The 26,332-nt window shown below is 40.8% G+C and overlaps 1 protein-coding gene and 1 long non-coding RNA gene across 9 annotated transcripts in view; one reads left to right on the top strand and one right to left on the bottom strand.

Annotated features, from left to right (window-relative positions):
* RBM20 (RNA binding motif protein 20) overlaps positions 1-4,269 on the bottom strand; it is a 111,321-nt gene extending 107,052 nt beyond the window's left edge. Inside the window, exon 1 of the mRNA XM_081863393.1 lies at positions 3,770-4,269. Coding sequence (XP_081719519.1) covers positions 3,770-3,789 — 20 coding nt within the window. The 5' untranslated portion in view covers positions 3,790-4,269. The remainder of the gene's footprint in view (positions 1-3,769) is intronic.
* Positions 1-26,332, top strand: part of LOC309342674 — a 32,005-nt gene that overhangs the window by 816 nt on the left and 4,857 nt on the right. For 2 of the 8 annotated variants that reach the window (XR_014156972.1, XR_014156973.1), the window contains exons 2-7: positions 1,522-1,657; positions 4,360-4,465; positions 6,799-6,962; positions 11,017-11,102; positions 20,567-20,668; positions 22,139-22,249. This is a non-coding gene — a long non-coding RNA (uncharacterized lncRNA). Of the gene's footprint in view, positions 1-43; positions 1,658-4,359; positions 5,538-6,798; positions 6,963-11,016; positions 11,103-19,109; positions 19,273-20,566; positions 20,669-22,138; positions 22,250-26,332 lie in introns of those variants that run through there. The other 6 variants (XR_014156977.1, XR_014156976.1, XR_014156978.1 and 3 more) reach the window with 6 other exon arrangements.

The following is a 26,332-nucleotide window of genomic DNA, read 5'->3' on the forward strand; positions in this document are numbered from 1 at the left end:
TCCATATACAGTAGTTAACTGTGAAACCTGCACATCTATTCATTTCTTACAGATGCACTGAGAAAATTCCCAGCTAATAGTCATGCCACAAAGTGTATTTGACTGTCACATGGTGAGCACAGGTCATTTTTCTGGAATTTCCTCAGCAACGTGGCATTGGCAGGTCTCATCCTCCTTTGCTTCTCTGCCTCACTCCCCTAGGAGGCCCATCACCATCACTCAGAGGGCAATTGAGAGTACCAAGAAGCAGGAGGCAGCAGCTGGTTGCAGCTTCCACTGCTTGCTCACTTAAGCAGGCACCTGCAAGGAGCAGCTATTGCTGCTTTCATTCTTTCTGGGTGGTGCAGTGGGTGCCGTTGGACCCAGAAGACCTAATGTACCACCCAGAGGGATAAAGTATGGGAGGAGGCAGCGTCTGCTGCTTGCCATGGCAATTGCTACCACCTGTGGTCATTATCTCTGTGCAGGGCTTGCTGCATTACCCAGAGGGAATGTGAGTCTGTGGAGAGTGTGGCATCTGAGCTTCCACACTGCGGAAGTGGTGGTTGCCCCTTGCCATCATCACTCATCTGCTCATTTACCGATCTGAGTGGCAGTGCTGGGCCCAATCCCCAGTGCCAATGCAGCAGGAAAGGGCAGGCAAGCAAGTGGAGGTGGCTGTTCTCTTGAACTGTCGCTCAGTTACTTGCTTGGGATGGGATGGAAGGAGGGGCTGCTGCAGGGTGTACCGTTTTAGCACAGAGAGAGGATCACCCAAGTAGAACTAAGTCTCCCGTGGGACCCTCTCAACAGCAGTGTCTGTTTTTCCTCAGTGGCAGCTAGTCAGATCGGTGTGACCCATATGAGGCAGCTCTCTTGAGACGCAGCAGCTGCCTACCTGCTTCAGCCTCTGAAGCTAATTGATTTTTCATAAAGCATAAAGATTCAAAAAATTAAGTTGGCCTTACAGAAGGTTAATCTTTGATTTGTTCACATTGTGCCTTAAGCTTGCACTTTTTCTGTGTGCATACATATGTCTGTAATTTCCTGAATAGGCAATGTTTTCTACGCAAGTTTCTTGGTAGAGAAGAAAGGAAAATAACACCTACAATAATGGAGTTTAATTTTGTAACAATATTACCAATTTAAACCCCGGTATCTATGCAAATGGAAGACAGGAGTGTAAAGTGTATATGAGACACCATTTTATATCAAGGAATAATATATCTGAAAGTGAAACAAGATAAAGGACCTTTAAAACGTCAGTCATATTCAGTAGTTAAAACTAAACACTACGGGAAAATATTTATGTGAAGACTATTTAGGTGGCATTAAACAAAAAAAGCAGTTCAGTTGGCAGGGGATTGTTTTTAAATTATAGTTTTTTCATATTCAGGCTAAGTGGTGATTTAGTGTCTGTTACACAAAATGAATGGAGGGTGGGAAACTAAGAAGAACGATTTCACAACAATAAAATGAGAGTAGTCAGACTGCAATGTGTAATCCCAAACTATGCCTGATTTATTATTGTATTTACTGCAGGTGCGCTTTTCCATCTTCTAATTTCACTAGCCTTACTACTACAGTAAGGATTTACACCTCTTTCATCACTTTTACATCTGCTTGTGCTTTTCGTCTCCTCTTGAACTCTGAAATGTTTTTACAGTTCCAAACTCAGGTATGTAGCGTTCCCTTTCATCAACTTCCATTTTGCTTTACAAGTTTTCTTTATACTTTTGGCCCATTCCATGAAACTATGCTTCCTTCTCATCAAGACCACCTATATACTACAGACTTATAAATATTGGTTTCTACTAATTGTACTGCTATGGCTTTCCATTAAAAATATTGGGAATTTTAGTTTGGTGAGACTTCTGAAAATTATCTGTTAGAGATAGGATTAGAAAGTCTGTAAGTTCATGGTATTTTTTTTATTTGTTGCTTTTTTTGCCATGGCAACTCATAGTGACTTTTAAGCAAAACAAGCAAGCGTACACAAACATACATTAAAACCAGCAGTAAAAAACCAACAATCTAAACAATCTAGAAGACAATTTTACTTTTTAAAAACTAGTTTAAACATCCTATCCACACAAAAAGGCCATAGATAATTAAAAGACAAAGGCTTTATGAAAATGTAACAATTTCAAGGTTAAGGAGCAAAAACAAGGTAGCAAAACAGTGTCCTGTCCCAGACTATTCCTGGTTCTAAAGTTTCAAATCAATTGCTCTTTTTTCTTGTATGTTTTGCCAGCCTTAGGATATTTCCCCCTGTTTCTGAAGGAACAAGAGGTAAATTACCTGCACTGGAAATCATTTAGGAAAACTTGGGATCTTCTATATATAAAAAATGGTGCAAGATTACGCATACACATATACAATGTCCAACTTTGTGCTCCCACACTTTGCCCTCTGAAAACCATATAGTTAGAGAACCATAGGCTCCTCCCATACAGCACCCTATAGAAAACCTATCATTCCAAGGGTTTCAGAAAACGGAAAATGTCCAGTTCAAGTGTGCTGTAGATTTGCCCCCCTTCTCCTACCATGTTTTTAAGCAGGTGAAATCATTTCTTAATTTTTGCTTTTGAACCTGGCAATCCATATTGGGCTTTGAGATGAAAAGGAAAGGTCTGAATTATTCAAATGCTTTTGATTCCTTAAATGCCAGCCGTGTTGCAGGGCTATGAAAAATGGGAGGTTGATAGGATCTAAACAAGAGCCTGGAAGAGACGGAGCAACAAAGAACCAAGGCTGCACAACCCAATCCTATATGATTGTCTTGTGTCATTGTAAGCCAAAATGTATTTTAGACTTCAGTTTATTCTCAGATTTTAAAATGTCTACTCTTTTGTGAAATATGCCCTGCCTATTTCCAACTGCCCTGTCTCCTATAGACATTCACACCTGTACAAGAAGTGTGTACAGCGGCTGTAAAAATACAATAACCACTCTGAATAAGTGGAAAATTCCAATTACATACAGTTTACATCCACTTGGCTGAAGTGAAAATGATTTTGCCACATGCAAAAACAATGGAAGAAAAGAACAGCAAAATATAGTCGCTCACAGAACCTTTGCCACTAGCTCTTCTAAAGAATTACTTTAATTCAATGTTTTTCTTCAGTGGTGTTTTTAGGCAATTTTCCAATTAATTTTAAAAGTTTCAAACTATTCAGGTTATGCTTCCTGAATAATCAGCTTATACTATAACAGAACTTGCGTGTCAGTTTGTTTATATGTTAAACTGCTATTTAATGCTCTAAATTTAAGGGCCCAGTACAACCATCAAAGACAGGCCCCCTCCATCACACATACCACAGTCCCATGCTATTAATACAATATCACAACTCATGCAATAAAAGTTTACATTCTAATTCTGAAATTGCATTTGCCATATGTTTGAAATTACACTCTGATCCACACTGGGATTTTTCTACCATGCCCCGCAAACACGCACATCCTGTCTGCTACTTTTGTTTAACATAACAACTGGCTTGAAGAAACATTCTGCTATTTAGTAACTTTTTGACTGGTATTCATAAAATTAATATCCTTTCACTGTTTTTATTTTTTTATTCTAGTTTACTAACACAGCACCAAACATTCCATAAACAGATCAATTCATTTTAAAGTTTATTTTTAATTACAAAAACATCATCTCCCCAAAATTGATTTCTTGCAAGTTCACACTCAATAGACAAAATAGTTAGGAGGTTTAACCATTCTTGCCCCCTGGGGCTATGAAAACTTCAGTGAAAGGTAGTTGTTGCTGTATTTTGTAACTTACTGTAAATGAGGGTAGTTCATCCTCCTTTCCAAAAGTACGGTAGTTTCCTGCCCTCCAGATGCAACAATTCACAAAGAAAATTCTGAGATACTTGTGAATAGATATTTACTCACTTTTTCATTTACTTATATTTTGAGCATGCAAGTGTTATAAGCAGCACTGACTCCCACTGTTCCTGGGATTAATGGCCCTGATTATTATAGGGCTTTGCTCCTCCCTCCTGTCTCTGTGGCTGAAACTTCTTGAGTGAGCACGTCCAGATGAAAAATGCAAATATTTCTGGGTGGTATTTAACTAAGTTTTACGCAGAATAGGCCCACTTAAATCAATGGACCTAACTTAGTCATGTTCATTAATTTCAGTGGCCTATTCTGAGTAAACTTCATTGACTACAAGTTCTGCTTATAGACGTGGGCTTGGGTGAGCAACTAGCACACTGATCTGAATGTTGCTTGTTCTGCTATAACATTCCTGTTTGGCCCCACAAATCTCACAGAGTTTGTGCACAGTAAAATCCAATAAAAATAATTTTAAAATAATAATTGTGAATTAGGAGCATATTATGTTTTGCTCAGTTTCTTTTCTTTTAGCTTTAGTGGTGAACAGTTGCTGTTTCAGAATTAAGAAGGGAACAGAAAATAGTCACATGAGGCAGTATTTTGGGATCCAAGAGCATGTGTAAACATCAAAGGTATGGTAAGTTTCACACTCCAGTCTTTTCTAAACTTTCAGAATGTAGATCAAGGATTATGCTGTCACCAGCTTTAGGTGGTGGGTAAGGCAGTAATATCCCTTCACTATACATGCAAAAGACAATATTACTTTAGCAAATGCTTTCTTGAATCAGGAGGAGACAGTTACAGTGTGTGGCTTTCATCAGCTGACTAAGCCTCTCTGTTGGAAAGTTTCCCCTATCGCATGATAACCTGGACAAATGTGGAATCTGTGGAAGTTTGTGTGATGGTCTTGTCTCTGTAAAATACCATTTTACTCCACTGTAAATCTTCACCTGCTTGAGTCTTGATGACACATAACCACAATTTTAGGGTTTCAATCAACTTTGAATTGTCACTGTTGTAACTTTGATTGGGATGGTATAATCCTTTCAAGTGCTTTCAAACTGCTAGGTGGGCAGGAGCTGGGACCAAACAATGGGAGCTCACCCCGTCATGTGGATTCGAACCACGGACCTTCTGATCAGCAAGCCTTAGGCTCTGTGGTTTAGACCACAGCGCCACCCGCATCCTAGTTTCACCTTCTAAAAACATTAACAGCATTTACACACTACCATTATACAGTAGCACTCTGAGATATAAACTAGTTTCATTTCTCTTTGTGCTGTTTTTATTTACTACCCATATAGCAGCATCAATGTGCATGGTGCCATTCATGGTTCAAGAGGGCCTAGCCCTGAGAAATCCACAATCTAAAAATTGACACGGGGACACAACAGAGGAAGTGGGGAAAGTACTGTACAGGGCAGATCAATTCAAAGCAGACTTTTGTGAGGGAATGAGGAGACAATCTTTTGCTCTAGGGAACAGATCAGCTTTGGAACCAGCAGATGCATGGCTGGCTCTGCTCCACTCCCAGTTCATAACAGTCTGCCTTGAGTCTCTTTGTTTGCTACCACCAGCAGTCCTATCGACTGCAATTTATGTGATCGCAGAAGGAGCCTCCACAACATTAAAGCCCCCCTCCTGGCAGAGGGCATTGGACATGCACATCTGCTGTACCCTAAGCCCCTTCAGCAGCAAAGACGAGGCAGGTAGAAACACTCTTGTACTAACTAGGCTGTAACATTATTTATAATACTAAAAAGTATTGGAGTTATTATAGAAATGTTTTAATAGTTATTGTACAGCATATTTTCATACTCATACGGGATTCCTAGAATGGGTTTTGCACATTAGCCTTTCTAGCTGTTTAAACAATGAAAGGAGAGGTTACGTGACATCCGTTGTGATTTATTTTTACCGGATGATCAGTGGAGAAACAAGATATGCATGACATGCATTGCCTTGGCCTTCACTTTCCTTTGATGATTAGGACAGAATTTTAATTATGGTGCATGCGGATTTGTGTAAGTCACTTGAAATAACAAGCACTGCGTATCAAAACAAAATGTCGCTTTCAAATTCTGCAGCTCGTGGATGCAAAATTACAATTAAAACAGCAACAACTGATAATAATAATAATAATAATAATAATAATAATAATAATAATAATTTATTATTTATACCCCGCCCATCTGGCTGGGCTTCCCCAGCCACTCTGGGGGGCTTCCAACAAAATATTAAAATACAGTAATGCATCAAACATTAAAAGCTTCCCTAAACAGGGCTGCCTTCAGATGTCTTCTAAAAGTCTGGTAGTTGTTGTTCTCTTTGACATCTGGTGGGAGGGCATTCCACAGAGCAGGTGCCATTACCGAGAAGGCTCTCTGCCTGCTTCCCTGTAACTTGGCTTCTCACAGTGAGGGAACCGCCAGAAGGCCCTCGGCGCTGGACCTCAGTGTCCGGATAGAATGATGGGGATGGAGACGCTCCTTCAGATATACTGGACTGAGGCCATTTAGGGTTTTAAAGGTCAGCACCAACACTTTGAATTGTGTTCAGAAACATACTGGGAGCCAGTGTAGGTCTTTCAAGACTGGTGTTATGTGGTCTCGGTGGTCACTCCCAGTCACCAGTCTAGCTGCTACATTCTGGATTAGTTGTAGTTATAAAGATTGCACATCAGTGGCAGCCTTCACCAAAATGTAATAGTAAAATATGCATATTGTCAATAAAGAAATAAGTTGCCATAGCTCGGACCATCTGGTAAGTCAGCTTTTTTGCATGTATAAGTGACAGTAGAGTATTTGATTGCAAAATAACCAGCAGGTTCAGCGCAAGACTCATGGATGCTGTGGTATATCTTTCCTAAATCTTGCACTGCCACCATAAAGGTCTAAATATTTAAGTAGAAGAAGCTTATTGGAACATATTTACCTCTGTTTTAGCTTGGGTATGTCCTCTATTTTTAAGGGAATAAGAACAGAGGAAGAGCCCTGTTAGATCGCGCTAAAAATAAAGGCTGCAATCCTATGCACACTTACCTTAGGTTCAACCTCATTGGCTTCATTTTAGTGCTAGTCCAGAATCCTCCTTCCCTCGTGGTCAACAGTTGTCTCCCAAAGCTCACAAGTAAAGTATGAAGGGGTCACCCCAGGTATAATTGGAAGAAAGTTTCTCATTGTTGCTTACAAGCTTGGGATTTGCACTCTGCCCACACTCTGGAGCTAACTTACTTTAAACCACCTTCTAAACATTGTTTTGGTGAGGTAATCCCAGTCTAGAACGCAGACTGGTCACCTCTTCAGATGCAAATGCTTTGCCCTTTATCATTCCATGGGCTACTGAACTGGAAACATGTAACCAATGCCTAACTCCAGCCAGAAACATCTGGGAAATAAATTATTTTATTTTATTTTTATTTTTCATTTATTTGTTGTTGTTGTTGTTGTTGTTGTTGTTGTTGTTGTACAGTTATTTATACTTCACCTTTTTTCCTGACAAAATTCCAAGCAGTTTACAGATAAAACCCACTAAAAATACAGTCATACCCCGAGTTAAATGTGCTTCGGGTTGAGTGCATTCAAGTTGCGCTCCGCAGCAACCCGGAAGTAATGGAGCGTGTTACTTCCAGGTTTCGCCGCTCGCGCATGCGCAGACGCTCAAAATGATGTCACGCATATGCGTGAAAGCAGTGACCCGCAGATGCACCGTCGCGTCTTGCGTTCCGTTGCTATGCTTTGCTCCTGTTGTTTGCAATCTGTAGCTCATTCCCCCCCACCCAATGCAGCGGCGTAGCTCAGGCCCCTGGAGCATCACGTGCGCAAGGTAAGCCACCCACTGGGCGGGGCAAGCTGGGGCAGGGTGCACTGCATTGAGCCTCGCCACTGCCCCCCCAGCTGTAGGGGGGCTGAGGGAGAGGCAGCGGATGAATGCAAGCCCCATGCTGCCATTTTGGGCAGCGTGGCACCTGCAGGTGCCCGAGCCACCGTGTCACATAGCCCATAGCCATTTGTCATCCCCTTCAGGGATGATACCCAGGCGGTCCGCACCCACTGCACCCTCCTTCATACGCCACTTGGGAAGATGCATTGGAAATATTTTACCACAGGAAAATCTAGTTATTTGAAAATCGAGATGCAAAGTTCACCAGTGAATCTAACCTTCCCTGAGGTCCATGCGCATTTGCTTCTGAGCTAGGCTTTGGATACTTATGCTGCTGCAGATCCATCTGCTTTCATTTTTGTAAGAACCATGTATGGGTTTGAAGACATAAACACACAAAAGGTATCACCGAGCAGTCATTAGCACACCGCATGGCCATGATGTTGAAATGTTTCTTATTTTCATTCCCTAGTACTAAGCGCTAATGCTTCAAAAACTTTGCAACAAGAGCCTCAGACTATTAGTATGCCAACAGGAGCCTGGAACTGCTGTAGGTTAACAAAACATGAGTCTGATGATAATCCTCACACCGAATTTCAACAGTGGAGTATTTCATGTCATAATTCCCAGTGCACAGGGATAAACCCCTTCTGAAAAGGTTAATGCAGACAACAATCTTTCCAATGTTGTGTGTTGCTGTTTGTAGTCCCCCCCCACACACCTAACAGACCAAGCAGCACAAAGTGTGTGTGTGTGTGTACATACATGCACACACAATCATACAGGGAAGCTTATAGTACCAAAGCATGATTCTAGAGAAGATCAAAAGTAAATGAAAGATATCTTGACGTTTCATTTTCATATGAAACAATGGTATGGAAGAAAGTTTGCGTGCTAGTTTTACAAAACTAAAAGCAGTTGACTCCCGTCACATGCATTATTATCAGACTCTGCTAGTGATAAGAATCATCTTATTTTAAAAATAAAATCTCATTATTGAGATGTTTGGGGCTTAGTGTTCTAAATCAGTTCAGAAGATGTCAGACATTTCTTTTTGAGTAAAGGTGAAGCTGTTGCCATATCCAGATTAATTGAAGATGGAGCTCAGCATTTATTACTGCTATTATTCATTTTAAACTCCAGGGGAACATCCATTAACACACATTACGGGCTTGATCTAAGAGAATTGAACTTAGATCCTATTGAAATCAATGGGATGAGTTAGTCATTACCTAAATTCCATGGATTTCTATGAGAGCTAAATTCAATAAATTTAGCTTGCAAACCTATGCACATCTGGGAATAAGTCCCATTGAACTCAACGATGCTTACTTCTGAGTACAGATTAACAGACTTGCACACTTAGTCTGTCTCCAACTCTATATGTATAGCTTAGATATGGTTTCCAAACAGAGTGGGTATTGGTTTCATGTGAAGACACTTAGAATAATTTTGGCATGTTTTCTGATATGCAAACAGTGTTAGTCATAAAACTAGAATGCTGTATTTGGGGAAGTCAGCAAGCAGTGATTTTGAAACTAGCCATCCTGTGGTATTCGAAGACATCACCAAGATGTTAACTAATACACACAGCACAGCCTTGTGAATATTTTTACATAGGGTGTGGCTGCCAAAGCAACTGCAGATACTTAATTAAGGCACTTCCTTAGAAGGGATGAAAGGTGAAAATGCTTGCCAACAAATACAGCTCTGTCATGGATGCATCAGTCAAAATGATTTGTGGATTGCTTGGCTTGTAAAAGTTTTATTGCAATGTGCTGTCCGGAAAGTCTCATGTGACTTTTTTTTTTAAGTTGATTTAATAAATAAAACCTATTTTATAGTTGTAAGAGCAAGTCACACTTCCTAACTGAATACTGATAATCCCCATTAAGTGAGGCAGCACACTTGTTTTAACCCATCACTCTCTTAAATTATTGTTGCTTCAGAGCCTTCAGTAAGATGGAACAAACCAGTCAAAGCATTTCTGGTGGATTATTGCATTTGCAGGGGGTTGAAAGTACTTGGCCTTCAGCCTCATGTCTTACAACGTGTCTGAGGCCTCAGATAATCCTCCAGAAATACACTACCCATTGAGTTACTACTTCATTAGAGACATACTTCATCTCTGTCTGCTTTCCAAATAGCTTTCAAACATCTACTAGCTGAATGGTAAAACCACAGAAACACAGGTGTTACAGAGCACCTGTTAGAGTAAAAGAATTATAGTAAAAACAAATTGTGGAGGCCCATGAGTCTGTGGTAGTGCTAACAGCAGCAACAAATATGTCTGCAAAAAGGAAGCCACATTTAATGTCTGGCTTTTTCGTTAGCTTATAAAAAGGGAAACATCAGAAACAGAATTTCTGTTTGTGCCTGAAGGTGAAGTTTCTATAGCAATTGCTACTTTTGAATAAGTATGTTTGATTAAGTTATTTACACAGTGTGGGGAAAATACTACCAACTGGTAATAAACAATGATTGCTCATTTATACATAAAAAACACATCCTGATAGGCTGATTTGTCCAGTCCTAATTGCATGCCTGCGCAGACAGGCACAGATCATAATTATGTAGATTCACAGACTCAGAAGTAAGTCCTAGTGAATTACATGGGGCTTACTCCCAGGTAAATGGAGTTAGGACTGTAGTGTTCCATGAAGTGCAAGCTCTCATCATAGAGTCTGTATTGCATGTGTATTTGATGTACATTATCTTGCATGTATTCTTTACTACTATCACGTCTTTCCATATGTGAAAAAGACCAGGCTATTATCATCCTGTACAGCAAACAGGCAGCGTGGGTGGGTATTGTTTTTGTTTGTTACTATATTATGTGTTTTTGTGTTTTTATATTGTAAACTGCTCTGTGATCCTCAGATGAAGGGCAGTATAGACATTTATTAAATCAGCATCCATAGTGCATGGATAGGGACTTTCAGTTCTTAGAATGAACTAGTTCAATTGAATGAAGTTCACTGAACTAGTTCAAAACTCTCTGAACTGCACCTGAGTTCCCAAGGTGAAATAAGTTCATTTGGGGGTCGAACTCTGAATATTTTCTAGTTCATCTTCATGTTCATCCAACCCTGCTACCCCCATTAAAAAGGAAAGAAAAGTCATTTTGGACATATATAAAGAAAGTTAGAAAGCAAAACATGGAGCCAATGTTCTGAGGCTCATTAGGGTAGATATGGAAGTGCTCCTGTTGTTAATAATGCAGCACTGTTGTTAAGCAATCGGAGGAAGGCATGTGAGGCATTTCTTGTAATTTCCCTTCTGAAGAGTTTTATTCTCTTCCAACAGGAAGAGCTCGCAGCAAGAAGTCTAGGTCCAGGAACAAAAAGAATGTTGCCTTGTGTCAGCTGTGTGGCTAGCACAAATTAAACAGGGTAAGCCTTTTTCTAGCATGGGAATACAATTATGGGGAAAGCTTTACGTGTTGACATTTTATCCATCAGACATATTATTATTTGCATGTGGCCCCTGATTTAGTTTTGAATGATTCTGTAAAGGAAATTTTGTAACATTTATGTAAGAGACTGGGATCTACTGGTAGAACACTGGTTTGCAATACATAAACAACAGTTTCAGATTCCCATTTATTTCACAAGAGCAACAACAAAATGTCTGAATTAGGCTGTTGTGCAAAGAAAGCTTGTTGGAAGGAAACAGGAGCAGATTTTTGTGTAAAAAGACTGAGCTCAGTTGAGATAATAAAACAGTTCTGGGGCTGTGCATGTGCTCAAGAGTTCATGTCTTTTGTGTATCTCTTTGCCCTTAGCTTCCATTACTGGACCTTGAGGGCTAGCAGAAATTAAATTAGATTATGCAAGATAGAAGTCTGCCTACACTGAGTGTACTGTAATACTTGGACCAGCCATAAGTTCAATATGTATGTTCAGTCATGCAGCTCACTGTGCAACTGTGGCCAGTCATGCACTCTCAGCTTACCCTACTTCACAGGATTGTTGAGATGATAAAATAAGACATTCCAATGTATGCCGCCCTGAGCTCTTGAAAAAAAGGGAGGATACAAATACAGTGGTACCTCGGGTTAAGAACTTAATTCGTTCCGGAGGTCCGTTCTTAACCTGAAGCACCACTTTAGCTAATGGGGCCTCCCGCTGCTGCCGCACCGCCGCTGCACAATTTCTGTTCTCATCCTGAAGCAAAGTTCTTAACCCAAGGTACTATTTCTGGGTTAGCGGAGTCTGTAACCTGAAGCATATGTAACCTGAAGCGTATGTAACCCGAGGTATCACTGTAGCTGGAAGTACAACAACAGGGATCATTCACTTAGTAACTAAAGGGTTAATTCTGTTCATAGTTAGCCACCCGGGGTGGGTGAAGTTGAAGGTATTGCCTAGCAACAATGAGTCAGAATGGCATGACCCTTACTGAGCTAATTTGTGCTCTGAATGACTGTGCAGTTCTGTGGAAGTTTCAGCCTCTTAAGTTTAGCTGTTGAATGTCTTCTGGATGGGAACAAGGCCTAACATAAAAAGACAAAAGCCTTCTGTTTATTGCTCTTCAAGTTATACAGTGTTCTTTTTCAATTTACCCAGTAAAGCATTATTTCCCAACCGGGAGGCATATGGCCCCCCTGGGGGACCCCATGATACCCCTAAGGGGACTACAGGTGAAAATCATGTAAACGGGGGCCACAGCACAAGGCTAGAGGGCCACAGAGGGAAGTGAGAATGTTTGTTTGTTTGTTTTTAAATCCTGATTAACTGGCTATCCGCTTGGCCAATCACAAGGGGCAGGCCACCAGGGCCTAGTGCTCCTTTTTGCCATACACATTTTTTGGGAGCAGTCTTTGTTTCTGGTGGGAGAGGGCAATTGCTATGGCCCCCATTTTGGCCAGTAGAGCCCGCAGGCCAGAACCCGCCTGTCAGGTATGTGCAGTGGTGGGGTGGCAATGGGTAGGGCTGGGTGAGCCAGAGCTGCTTGTTGCTGTCACTGTGTTGGGCCCAGTGGCAGCCTGGGCTAACTCTGCAAGGCACAGGGTGCAATCCACACCAGCACCTAGCGGACTGGTGCCTTCAGATGTTGCCAAGGGATGCAGGGCCTGTCAGCAGTGGCAGCCCGGTTCTGCAAGGTGTGGGATGAAATCTAGCCGAGCGGGGTCTTCTGGTGTTGCTGACTTGCATCTAGTAAATAACTAAGTGTCTACTCAGAAGAAAGCCTCACTGCATTCAGTGGGCCTTACTCCCAGGTATGGATGTGTGGGGCTATAATGTTTTATCTAGGCAGCTAGGGCTCCTCCGGATGACAAGATCTTTTTGCACCAGGTCAGTGAGGACCACTTACTTTTTAAAATTCTCCCATATATATATAGAACTCCCTATGCACCTTTTGGACTGTATCTGTAGGTTTCCCCCTCTGTGACAAATTGTTGTTGTCGTTTAGTCGTGTCCGACTCTTTGTGACCCCATGGACCAGAGCACGGTAGGCACTTCTGTCTTCCACTGCCTCCCGCAGTTTAGTCAAACTCATGCTGGTAGCAAATAACTGGGGTCAAATATGTGTTGTTTACTTTTTATAATACATGGAAGATAGATCTCCCTCAGGAGGTTCTGGACTCTCCTTCCTTGGAGGTTTCTAAGCAGAGGTTGGATGGCCATCTGTCATAGATGCTTTAGCTAAGTTTCCTACATTGCAGGGGATTGCACTAGAAAGATGACCCTTGGGGTCTCTTCCAGCTCCATGATTCTATGCTTTTCTGCTTCAACAATATTTCATTGTGTTCCTATCATTTTATGTAATTATATTTTGTATAAATTATAAAAATTGTAAATAAAACATAGAAATATACTCAGAGTCGCAAAGTGATTTCATGCTCTTTATTCAGCTCATAGTGTTGAGGAGGAATGAATGAATGTCCCCTCAAAGTATCTGCTTTATATACATTATTTACACAATGGGCTGCACATGATTGGCTAATTCTGGAATTCTACTGTAAGCCAATCAGGTTGTGGATTCACTTATATCTGGAGCATGATTGGGTGGTTCCTGCCAACCAATCATACTGCTGCATTGTTCTAGGACCAATCAGACTGCTGCATTCTGAATCCTATTGTTCTAGTACCAATCAGACTGCTGCAATTTGGATCCTATTGTTCTAGGACCAATCAGACTGCTGCAGTTTGGATCCTATTCAACTCAGTACCTAACAAACATATTCTATTTATAAAGAAAACATTAAAATAGCTATGCTTCTACCGGTAGGACATGGGCATAGCCAGGATTTTTGTTAGGGGGCAGAACCTCAGATTTGTATTGATTTGCATTGGTTTTTACTTATTGTAAAAGGGGGCACAGGAAGGAAACAAGGTTGGAAGGGGGCCATGGTCAGAAAAATGTTGGGAAACACTGCAGTAAAGTATTTTCAGTTTCTTTTCTCTCTGGACACCATTTATGTTGAAGTGCCTTTGCTAACACAAATGCGAAAGTTCAGTCATCAATAGTGAACTCCTATGCCTGCCTACTCAAAAGTCTTATTCAGTTCACTGAGACTTACTCCCATGTTAAGTGTGCAGCCTTATCCTGACAGTTAAAGTTAGCTTCTGACTGTGATGCTTAATTTTTTTTCGGGACAGAAAAATAGACCTCCTTGCATACATTGTGCTAGTGTAAATCACATTCATTTAAGTACTTCTTTAGGAAGGTGCACATCACACTCTTCCACCTCCTGTTCTTTCTTAGGCTCACTTTGCATCAGCCATTCTATCCTTTGTGTTTATAATTGTTTGGCAGGCTTCCATATTTGTGGACTGTGCAGTCATCACTGTACTAGCAGTGCTTGAAGCTGCTTTTATTTATTCCTAGTGTATGATGAATTGGGCCATCTGTCTTTTATGTCCGCCCCCAACACTCCCCTGCTGGCATGTTGTCGGCGCCGCTGGGCTGTCAGCTAAGGTCAAGGGCTCACACCAAGGTCCCTGTCCTTTTCTGTCTGTTGGGGAAATAATGGCAGAGTCCTGAGGTCACCTCTTGAAACTTCACTGTGGAGCTATTAAATAATCCGAAGAATTGACAAATCATGAAAGGGATTAGAGAGTGACATGTATCATAATAAAGGCAAACAGGATAATCTGTTTCCTACACACAACTAAATGTTTAAAGAGGCACAGAGTTTTCACATAACAGAAACAGGTTGGGTGGAGAAGAGGCTAATGTTTATTTGAAAATTTCACAGAAGATTGATTTAATTGTGTTTTTAAAACAGCTGCAATTTTATGTTAGCTCAGTAACTCCCAATAATTGTCTATGGGGAATTGATAAAAACATTTTGCTCTTGTTACTTTTACCAGACACAGGATCCACCTATATCACCCCTAACTTTAGAAAGAGAGAACTTTGGAGTTGTGAGATGTTCACTTGGACAGAACTTCTGTGCTTGGGAGCCTCATGATGAAATTGACAAATTTGGGCTTGACTCATTCACAGACCATTTGAAGCTGTGGCAGTGATGTGGGTTTTGTTTTTTTTAGTTAGGCTGCAGAGGTTTTCACCAGCACTGCCAGGAGTTAAACCAGTCACATGAAAGTTGCCTGGTGCTGTATCCACTATACAACTATACACTGAGCTGAGCCTGGATTCAAGGTCTCCCACATATGAAAACTAGATGTGATGGTATGTAAAAAGCAGAAACAGCTCCAGCTAGCGCTGGCAAGCAATATGGATTTTAAAAAAATAGTATTGTCTACTCAGATTCTTCAGATGTGAATGTGAATGGGGCCTTGCTGTAACTCTTGAGGAAATAGGAGCTGTTTCCCAGTAAGCATTAGGAACTAGAACTACCCTGTTGCCAATACTTAACACAATCCAGTAATCAAAGTTTGTGCAGTGTGTGTGTGTGTGTGTGTGTGTGTGTGTGTGTAACCACTGTTCTTTCTGCATAGACCTGCACTGGATCATGATACACAAACCTAAAAGAACTATGTTAAAACTAATGCAATATGCTTCTGCTTGCAAATGGCGAGTGTGCATCAGAGGATTGAATTGTGTGTCTGTTCCAAGTTGTTAACCATTGTCTGCCCTTGGATCCAGATGCCATACTGGATGGGGCTGATGGGAGTTGGAGTCCAAAACATCTGGAGGGCACTCAGTTGGGGAATGCTGCTATGGACCCTCGTCCCACCCATTTCCTGAATTCCTCCCTTTGCTAGTTTCAGTGTTTGTGTTTCAAGAGTTTGTGTTGTAATCAATGTGTTATATCATTAAAATAATACAGTTACTCACACTACCTACTCTTCCACTGGCAGAGAACAAGTTATTATGTTGCCTGAAGCAAAGACCAATGGGGCAGCATTCTCCATCATGCCTGAGGCCAGCAAAGAGGTTAGGATGTACAGCACAGGCCATGCAACTCCCAGACCTCTGTCTTTCAGCACCTTAACATTGTCCCCTACTATCTGAGGCAGCTACTTCATGCTTTCGAATGGTTAGGCCAGTCAATGTTTGGGCTTATCTGAAGTGGGAAAACAGAATCAGTTTCAAGATAGAAGAAGGTTAACAACTGGAAATTGGCTATGGAATATGTTTGGATCATCACTGCACTAACAAGTGCCTGAAAGACATTTCCGGCATTAAAGTATAGAGGGATTTACAATAGAGTCTAGGATTCATATCTATATGTTGGCAGAAGATCAAAGACATAAAAATGTGAAGTATGCACAGTATGGCATTTCTATATACAGAAATTTTCTGTTTTCTTTGAAGCAGCACGGGAGATAATTAGAGGAGGTTCACCTTACCATTCCATATGTTGCAAATTACTAATTAAAAAGATGATATGTGTTCTCTGCAGTATGATGTAATTCGTTTCATCAGTTTGAACTTTCCATTATTTTCTGAACCCTCTATCCACTTGTATGTTGTAATTCTGTGCATGTCTATCATATTTCATTCTGTTTTATACTGGGTCAGTTTGTTTGTCTATAAGGCCCATTATTTTCTACCCAGTCTCAGGAACAGGCCTTTCCTATCATCTGTTACCTGATTATTTCTTAACAGGAGATGCCAGGAACTGATGTCCATAACTCATCCTCCTTGCCACTGTGCCATGGTCCTTTCCCTAACCCTACTTTGCTCAGAAAGGACTGGACCTCTCCCCTGTCCATGTTTATTTCTGCATGGGATGTTGAGCAAGTACTGGCAAGTGAGGGAGAGAGAAAATGATTTGTCTATTATTTGCTGAAAATACATTTAGTTTAAGAACTTTAGACCATATTAGTACATGGATATCCCTTCTCAGAGGAACGCATGTGCCTTCCATACCCAATTGCATATATAGCAAATACACACATATTTGTTTTGTTGTATGTACATGAAGAATGAGCCTTCTTCTCATTGCATTACCTGCAGCAGAACAGACATATGCCACAGCCATCACTTGTGACAGTGTAAACATAGGAACATGCAACAGATTATATAGAAATTATTCCTGTCTAGGAAATTAATTGTGTGTTAAGTCTTCATAAGGGCAGTCCATTACTCCATAATTTCCATTCTATTTTTAATCTTAGTTCCAGGAATGTGTTCCCCAAACAGAAATATTTATTTACACCATAGCAGATTTACTTTAGCAGTGCTGTGCTCTTTAAAAACAATTTATCTTTAAACTTCACATTTAACTATCTTCAGTAATAAATAAGAGCAATCCATCTGTACTATGATTTTACAGAAGTTGCTACATTTTCATTTTGTTGATACTTTGATCCTTCTAGTCTGCAGCTTGCAGAAAGGATGACCACCACATTAAAGGAGGGATTATTTAACTTTGAAATTTTGTATGGGATACTTGCAAGGCACAGAAATGGCAATTTCTTGCAAATTATAGTTGGATTTTCCCCCCTTGTACAACTAGATCACAAGTCATCAACGCCTGCCAAGTCAGTGATCTGGGGTGGAGGTTAAGGACACTGCTAGTGCCTGTCTTGTTCACTTGCTACTATCTTAGACAGTTCAGATTTTGGGTTGTTTTTTTTTTTTCTTTCTGCAAAGTTATTAACGCTTGACTGACAAATGTAGTCTCCAAAAATAAGGCTCTGGTTTTATTTCATTAATAAAAAAAACAACAGAAGTGGTGGATTCCTAATTACCCACAATATCCAGTCCCTAATTACTTACAGAGTCCAAATCTTTCAAATCCCCTGAAAGATATTATTTGACAGGAAGTTTGCCAGGTGGCTGATTTTAAACAGCCCATTTGTTTCTGAGTGGAAAGGGAGAGGCATTTATCCCTGCAGCCTTTGATAAGGGTGTGTGTGTGTGTGTGTGTGTGTGTGTGTGTGTGTGTGTAGTTGCCCTCAGTGTTTGTGGAATGGTAAAATTTCATTTCATATTTCCAGGTGCCCAATTAACATCATTGTTTATCAGAAGGATTGCTAGGCAATTTAAAGACTCAGGGCCCAGGCCCGTAATACAATTCTGTATTAAATGTATATAGGGTGTCTCAACACTGCACTTGGCAATGCGTCCAGCTGCCCTGTCACCAAAACATCAGTAGCAATGGCCCTGGTAGCTAACTGTGCATTTTACCATCTTCAGCTGGTTTGCCAACTGTGACCCTGTCTTGAGAAGGTAGAGCCTGCCTCAGTTACTATGCACTGGGTACTAAGGGTGCACACCAAATACAAGTTTCAGTTCAGATCCTGATAATAGCACATTGGAAAACAGCAGAAGTTGAAATGCTTTGGAGGCTGTTCTAATGTGTCTCATGATACAAAGCATGACTTAACATCTACATTAAACTGCTGAGTGGGGTTACCCGGAAGTTTGGAGTACGTTGTCAGCAGTGTTCTGGTGACACACAGCTCTACACAGTGGCGTAGCGTGGGTTGTCAGCACCCGGGGCAAGGCAAGTGATTTGCGCCCCCTAACCCGTGGATTTGCACCCCCTAACCCGTGGATTTGCCCTAACCCCAGAAGTTGCGCCCGGTGCGGCCGGCCCCCCCTGCACCCCCCACGCTACGCCACTGGCTCTACATCTTCTTTCACGTCTGCAGGTGAGGCAAGTGGATGTGCTGGACCATTGTCTTGCCTCGGTAATGGACTGGATGAGATCCAATAAACTCAAGCTCAATCCAGATAAGACTGGGACACTCTTAGTGGATGGTTCCCTAGTCTTGGTGGATGGGAGGTTGATGGAGTTATCTGATAGGTGGGAGGTTTATTGGGTTACACTGGCTCTAAAGGAGTGGGTATGCAGTTTGGGGAGCTTTTCTAAAGTGGCTCCTGTTTTGTGGAATGCTCTCCCCAACATTCTTTTTGTCAGAATTTTATGAGATTTGCAGGGATTTTTTGCTCAGGGCACAATTTAAAAAGGAAAGGCCATTATTTTTATTTATTTATTTATTTATTTATTTATTTATTTATTTATTTAACAGAATTAGATGACCTTTCACAATTCCAGAAGGATGGCTGCAGTGGTTTTCCTGGAGGAGCAGGCTTTACTGTTCTAGAGTGGTTGAAAAAGGATGCACTTAATCTCCCTTACTGTTTTATGGGTCCTGTGTATGAAAACAGAAAACGTTATAGAGATACCACTAGGTGAGAATTACAGAGAAATAAGTCCAGGGTTTTTTTTATGCTAGGCATCTCTAATAATGATTTGGAGAGGAGTGAGCTCAAAGGGATTTTTTTAACCTCCCTGTAGTTTTGACCAATGATTTTCTTATGATAATGCTGCATGTAATAAAACTGTCCATGATTTTCCCCAAAGCACTGTAATCGGAGAACTCTGGCAAAATCATTCCTTCTGATTAGGAACTAGACCTGTGCAAATCAAAAGACCTCTCCCGCCCTTCTCTCCCCACCCTGACTTTTACCTTATATGACTAGGTTTCTCTTTTAGCAGGCAAACTTTCTGCTGGAATAGCAGGATTCTTTTTATATTCCGAAGTAGATGAGGTAGGGGGTGGGGTGGCTATTTGACAGAGCAAGTAAGTTTGAGGTAGGAATGAAACAGGAAACAGGGCCAAGTCACATGACCCATTTATATTCAGTGTGTGATTAGTTTTTTGTCAATTTATTTTGTGTGTGCATATGACAAAGCAGTTACTGACATGCTCCACGGAATGCTTAGACCCTGACTTTCTACACCACAACCAATGCTTTTGGAATATGGAATGCAGTAAATCAGGATCTGGTTGAGCCTCAGACAGCTGCTGTCAAAATGGGCTATCCAAACTGGTCCATAGATTGCAATCTGAAACACACTTAGTAGGGTGTAAGACTCATGGCTTATAATGGAAATCACTTCTGAATAAACATGCAAAGGATTGTGTTGTTAATTGCATTCAGATTTAGTAAACTATTTGGGGTTTACATTGGATGTGTCTGCTGCCCTGCAATGTTGGGTGCTGCCAAACCTTTCTATTAAAATGAATAGTGAAGCAGTGAAGCTGTTGCTTCTGTAGGAGCAAGACTATGACGTGCAAACTGTGGAGACATTGAGACAAGATCTATTATTGATTCTGAACTTCTGCTGTTGCACAGCAGAACATTCTAAATACTGGTGCAAAGCATATTTTTTGGGGAAATAAATTCAACAGCTCAGTGGGACTTAACTCACAGTTAAGGGTGCACAGGATTGCGGCCTTAATCAGTTTAATTCCAGACATTCAGTCTTATTTCTGGAGGAGCCTGCTTGTATTACAAACAGCATGAATGGAGTAGAAAGGCATTCCCGCAATGACTACATTGTTGGCATGGAATCCTGACCTTCTGCTGCAGCTTTTCTGGAATTTTATCACAATAAACAAAGGACTTTTTAAACTGATAAATGCCCAGAATGCATCTTAATGCCGTGGCTCGAACTGACTTAACTTTTTTCCCTTCCTAGGACATTTAGGATGTGGATCTTACCTGAACTGGTAGAGAGATGGAACTTTTGCCATATTGCTAAAGTTGCACTGCAGATAACAGAATTTAGAAATAAATGAGGGTAAGCTTATTAGACTGCTACAAACATTCCTGTATAAAGGAGCTGGTACTGTTTTTACTACTGCTGGATGAGCTATGCTTCTCCAATTGCTTCTCAAAATAAGCATGTACAGCCTCTAAGGCTACAATCCTAACATGTGATGTTGAGTAAATCAATTAGATCAAAAGTGGGAAGATCAATCCACAAAACAGAGCACTCGTCCAAACTTCTGCTTGTCCCATGCCTAGAAAGCACTGGTCCAGAGGAAACCTGAATTGTTGTTTGCTCTGATTGAATGCTAAAGAGTGGCTTTCCCCAGGAGAAAGCAGCAGGACGAGAGGAAGTGTGGATAAGCCTGAATCTAAGGAAGCAGTGATGTATGATGTATGGCAAGCATAGGCAACGTTCGGCCCTCCAGATGTTTTGGACTACAATTCCCATCATCCCTGACCACTGATCCTGTTACCTAGGGATCATGGGAGTTGTAGGCCAAAACATCTGGAGGGCCAAAGGTTGCCTATGTCTAATGTATGGCGTGTTGGATGGAAAAGAAATAATTGCTCACATACATCCTCTGATACAGTTCTGTTTAAATTCCTGCTGCTTAGATGACAGCACTAAAGTAAGTGCCTTTCCAAACTTCCCATTTACAGTGGTATAGTTCAGGGGTGGGGTGGATTTTTTTTTAAATTTTTTTGGCATGCTGCTACATGACATCATCAGTATTCAGTATTCAGCTACCATTTTGGAATAATGTACTAGAAAAACCACTTTTTCTCCTACCATAAAAAAACCAACTTTTGTGAAAGATCCAGAACAGATCCTCAGTATTTTTCATTTGTATGGCATATGTAGAAGCATCACCTGTGTTTCTTTGTGGAGGGGTCGGTGGGCAAGGTTTGGGAGACATCTGTTTCAAGCCATTTCCTACTGATTGGTGTGAGCTGTCTGTTTGCAAGCTCAGTTTAGAGGCGAGATGAGGCAAATAAAGATGATGATACTGAGTAAAGTACAGTGGTACCTCGGGTTAAGAACTTAATTCGTTCTGGAGGTCCGTTCTTAACTTGAAACTGTTCTTAACCTGAGGTACCACTTTAGCTAATGGGGCCTCCCACTGCCGCCGCCGCGCAATTTCTGTTCTCATCCTGAAGCAAAGTACTCAACCTGAGGTACTATTTCTGGGTTAACAGAGTCTGTAACCTGAAGTGTCTGTAACCCGAGGCACCACTGTACTGCCCATGACAGCATTCATTACCTACATGCAAAATGTTGTCACAGTAACCAGCTGAATAATAGTTTCTTGCTGAATCTCCTATTCTCTGGCAAGGTTAGAATTCTGCAATACTAGACATTTAATACAAATACCCGGCCTGCAAAGCCACAAAAGGGCTATCCCGATGCACATGCTCATAGCTCAGACATTCACAGACTGAAGGAACTTGATAGTATTTAAGAGGTGTGATCACACCCATCAAACTTTTCTCTGTTCAGGCACAACCCTGCATTAGTGTGGAAAGGAAAATCCTCCATTAACTCTAAGAAGAAACAACATGTGACCAAAGGTACACACTGGATCAAACAGCAACTATACAACTAGAAATTGTAAGTGTAGAAGAGTCGAAATTCTGTTTGTTTGTTTGTTTGTTTGTTTGTTTGTTTGTTTGTGTGGAATTTTATTATTAGGAAACAATGCAAGTCAGATTAACAATTGAGAAATTTTTTCTGTCCACAGTTCACCCCTTTAATAATCTAATTGGGTGCAGACATACCAATAGTGAAGCTTTGGTATTGTGACTTTGTGTATGCAATTTTTGCCTGAGAGTAAGGCCCATTTAATGCAGTGAGACTTACTTTTAAGGAGATATACATAGGATTGCTGTCAATGTTCATAATCGTTAATCGGCACAAACTCATTAAATCATTAGTTGGCACAAAGGAAGGTCCATAAATCACAAGGATGTGAAATATATAGAGTTCTTTTTTTCTTTCTCATGGTTTAGAACACACTCCTCTCACATTTCTTTTGCACACAATAATGAAGTTATTAAGTTTTTTAATTTAAAAAACTGTTAAAGAACAGTTGAGTGTGTTTTATATAGTTACTTATTGGTGATTGGCTTTGAATAGGACATTATATTTAAAAGCAGGACAAAAATCTGTGAAATAACTTAAAAACATTATTTTAAGGTTTGAACACAAATTGAACACTGAGGTTCGCATACTTATGTAACAGTAATACCCGGATTCCTGATGGTGATGCTTCCTGAGCTAAAATGATCACACGTCTATTAAGCAAGGAATGGTTGGGCGTCTCTGTCTCAAGTATCGAGACTCACTTTGCAATTTATTCCATCATATTTCCACCAGGCTGGGCCTCCCCCCCCCCCAGCATATACTAATATTGCCATGTACTACTGGAGTAAATTAGTTTAAAAAATTGAGTCAAAGGAAGGAAGGAAGGAATGCAGCAATTTTTGGAACAAACAAAGCAGATAATTGCCAGTGCATGAAATGTAATTTGAAACAGCTGCGTCAAGCTTCCAGTAGCACTGAAAATTGATGCTCACCCGCTGTGCTTATAAGTAGGCACGCTAAAAGCAACTGCTTGCTTCAAGAAACATAAACTACTTCACACTTTGTCCATTAACCTTACGAAGAATGGAACCTGAAGGCAGCAACACTTTGAAGTTGCACATTGCTATTTAACTAATATGAAACAGCTGGCAAGTTAAAGAAAAACATGGGCTTGGCCATGCGATGTCAGGTTAGAGACACCACCTGGCGGCTGTAAACACATACAGCAAGCAGAGCTGAAATGAATTCCCATAAATGTTTAAAATGGCAGAGTTTTCCATTTTTCCACATTAATTTTTCTCAGGAGACCATTTCAAGCAAGTTTTAATTTGCATTTTGAATTGGACACTTGAAAGTAAAACAGTTAAAATGCATATTCTTGACTCCTGGTGGTTCTGATTTTGTCAAGCTTTGTCAATAAAGAAAATACGCTGTCATCAGCAAATAACATCTACATTTATCTACCAAATACTGTCAGGTATTAAAAAAAAAAAACAAGTCTGGAAGCCCTGCCCTCTGACGCGGAAAGCCTTATTCCTGCTGTGTTGAGGCTCCTCTGGCCCTCCAGATGTTGCTGCACTACAACTCCCATGATTTCTGACTATTGGCCATGCTGGTTAGGGCTGCTGGCAGTGAGAGTCTGACAGAATCTGGAGGGCCATAAGTCCCTCCGGCCCTGCTTCAGGGCAAGGGTAGGCAGGCTTCAGGTTTGCATAATTTAGTGTGGGCATTCTTTTTCAAAACTAGAACCTCACAATCCATTATACACAGAACAGAGCTTCAGAGGCCAATTAACCAAGACAAACGTACTAGAGATCATAGATTCTACTAACAAACCCTACAAATGACTGGTCGAAACCTGGTCAAAGCAACAAAACAGTAACACTCTCATTCTTCATATTATGCCAAGAGATGTGTGATTTGTATGAGGCCAGCCACTGCCTCTATAGCAGAATTTTTTATATATATAATTACCAGAGCGAGTGGGGCCTGTATGGAGCGGTTAAATCTCAGTTATGGAATGCTTTCCCCAAAGAAGCTTGTTGCAAGCCTACTTCACTGCCTTTTTGGCCTCGGCAATAAACTTTCATCTTTCCCAAGCTTTTTAGATAGATATTTTTTTTAATCCTGCTGCTTTATGCTTTTTGTTGTTTTGTGGCTTTTATCTTACTATTTAAAAATATTAAAATGCAAATGCATTCTTCTTGCAAACCACCCTGGGAATGTAAGTGTAGGGCTGTACAAAAATGCTGCCAAAAATGCTTAATATCGTAGGCAGGGCCACAGAACTGAGAAACAAGGGACCTCTGGACACAAGCTGAGCCCAAGAATGGTACCAGGGCCCACTGTCTTTCCATTAAAATAACCCCCACTCCAATTGATCCCCTCCTTGTGCTCCAGCAGCCCACTTCACAAAATAGAGCCTGTTGTGTTGGTGGTTGCTTGAAATTTGGGAGTAGCAGGAGCTGACTGGTGGAGAATTATTTTGCACATCATCTTCCCTGGTCCAGGGTGGGATCTGCAGCTATTAAATCCCAGGATAGTTGAGGAGTGGATATGGCATCAAAAGGGAAACTAGAAGCTGCCCAGAGAACTCCCCAGTGATGCTGAAATATGCTGTTACCACATACCGGTACTTCTCAGCCAATCAATTAGATGTGCAGTATCAGATGAGGAAGGGATGTAGTTTAGCATGCTTTTTTTCAGAACAAAATAAAACACCAAATTGGTCAGTCATAGAGATGGGGGGGTGGGGGCGGATTTGATTAAGTTTGCATTTAAAAGAGAATTCATCAAATTCACACTTTCCAAAACATTACAAGAACCAAAACACAGCCATCCTTCAAATTTGACCTCTGAATTTTGCAATGCAGGTCTCGTCTAGTAACATTTACAAAAATGCATCTTCTGGGGTAAAGTGTGCATAAATATATATATATATATTATGGAAAATTGCTTTGCAAAAATGTGTTAGGGAAAACTGGATACAATCAAATATCATGCTAAAATGATGGGTGCTCATGAGGGTTTGAATAAGATTCACACAGTAAAGTGGAAATGTGGAGAATGGAACTTAAGCTTTGAAAAATGAGAAAACAGAGAAACAAAAATTGACAGATTTGCCCATCTCTAATCAACAGTCGAAAAGTTCCGCACATCCATTCTAGGATTCAGCCCTGGCATTGAAATCAGATTCTAGAACTAACTAAGCCTACCATGAGGATAGGGGCCACAGCTCAGTGGTAGAATGCACACTTTATGCCTGCCAGGTTCAATTAATCTCATGTCTGAAATTAGTTTGTCCACCAACATTAAAATTGGTTGTGTTCTGCTCCACAGTCAGTACTTCTAGAACTTGGATATAGAATCTGTGTCCACCCCAGCTCCCATCAGCTCCAGTCAGCACAGCCAATTGTCAGGAATGGTAGTTGTAGTCCAACAAATCTGGAGGGCTACTAGTTCCCCTGCACCTCTCCTAAGACATGCACTAGAATTCTGTGTGGTCTACAAGGCTTCTGTGACCAGATATGCAGGGAATCCTTGGCAGATGTGGAAATTGATCCCTGATGACCAAGAGTCTGAAAAGGGTGATAAACCATTGTGTAACAACTAACACTTGTCAATACTAAAAACCATCCATTGTGTATTAAGCAAATACTAGTGTGGGGGAACCAGCTCGATAACAAATATTCAGAGAATGTGTAAAAACCTGGAGAATTTTCGAGCAAAATCCACAGATTCTGAGTTGAGGTGAAGTTATTATATATTATCTGCTCCTGATAATAGGAATGTCTCCTGTCCTCCGTTTCACAAAAGAATGGAGAACAAAGATTTGAAAATACTCTTGGGCTCACCTCACTATAGTCCAAGAAGTAAGAAATTCCAGGGTCGCAGTGCTTACCCTGGTTTCGTGTTCTCTGGAAAGGAGCTAACTGTAATGCTGTTATCTTACAAAGCCCAAACACAGCTTTCTGACTTTTATTTTTTATTATTAATAATAATAAATTTCTTCACCCGTAAGGGCGAGGGCAGGTTACAACAATTTAAAATACAACATTAAAAACAGTTTAAAACAAAACATGTTGAGCAGATGGGGTGGGGTGGCTGCTC

This window comes from Podarcis erhardii (assembly GCF_964252035.2).
Source record: "Podarcis erhardii genome assembly, chromosome: 5".
Lineage (NCBI taxonomy): Eukaryota > Metazoa > Chordata > Lepidosauria > Squamata > Lacertidae > Podarcis > Podarcis erhardii.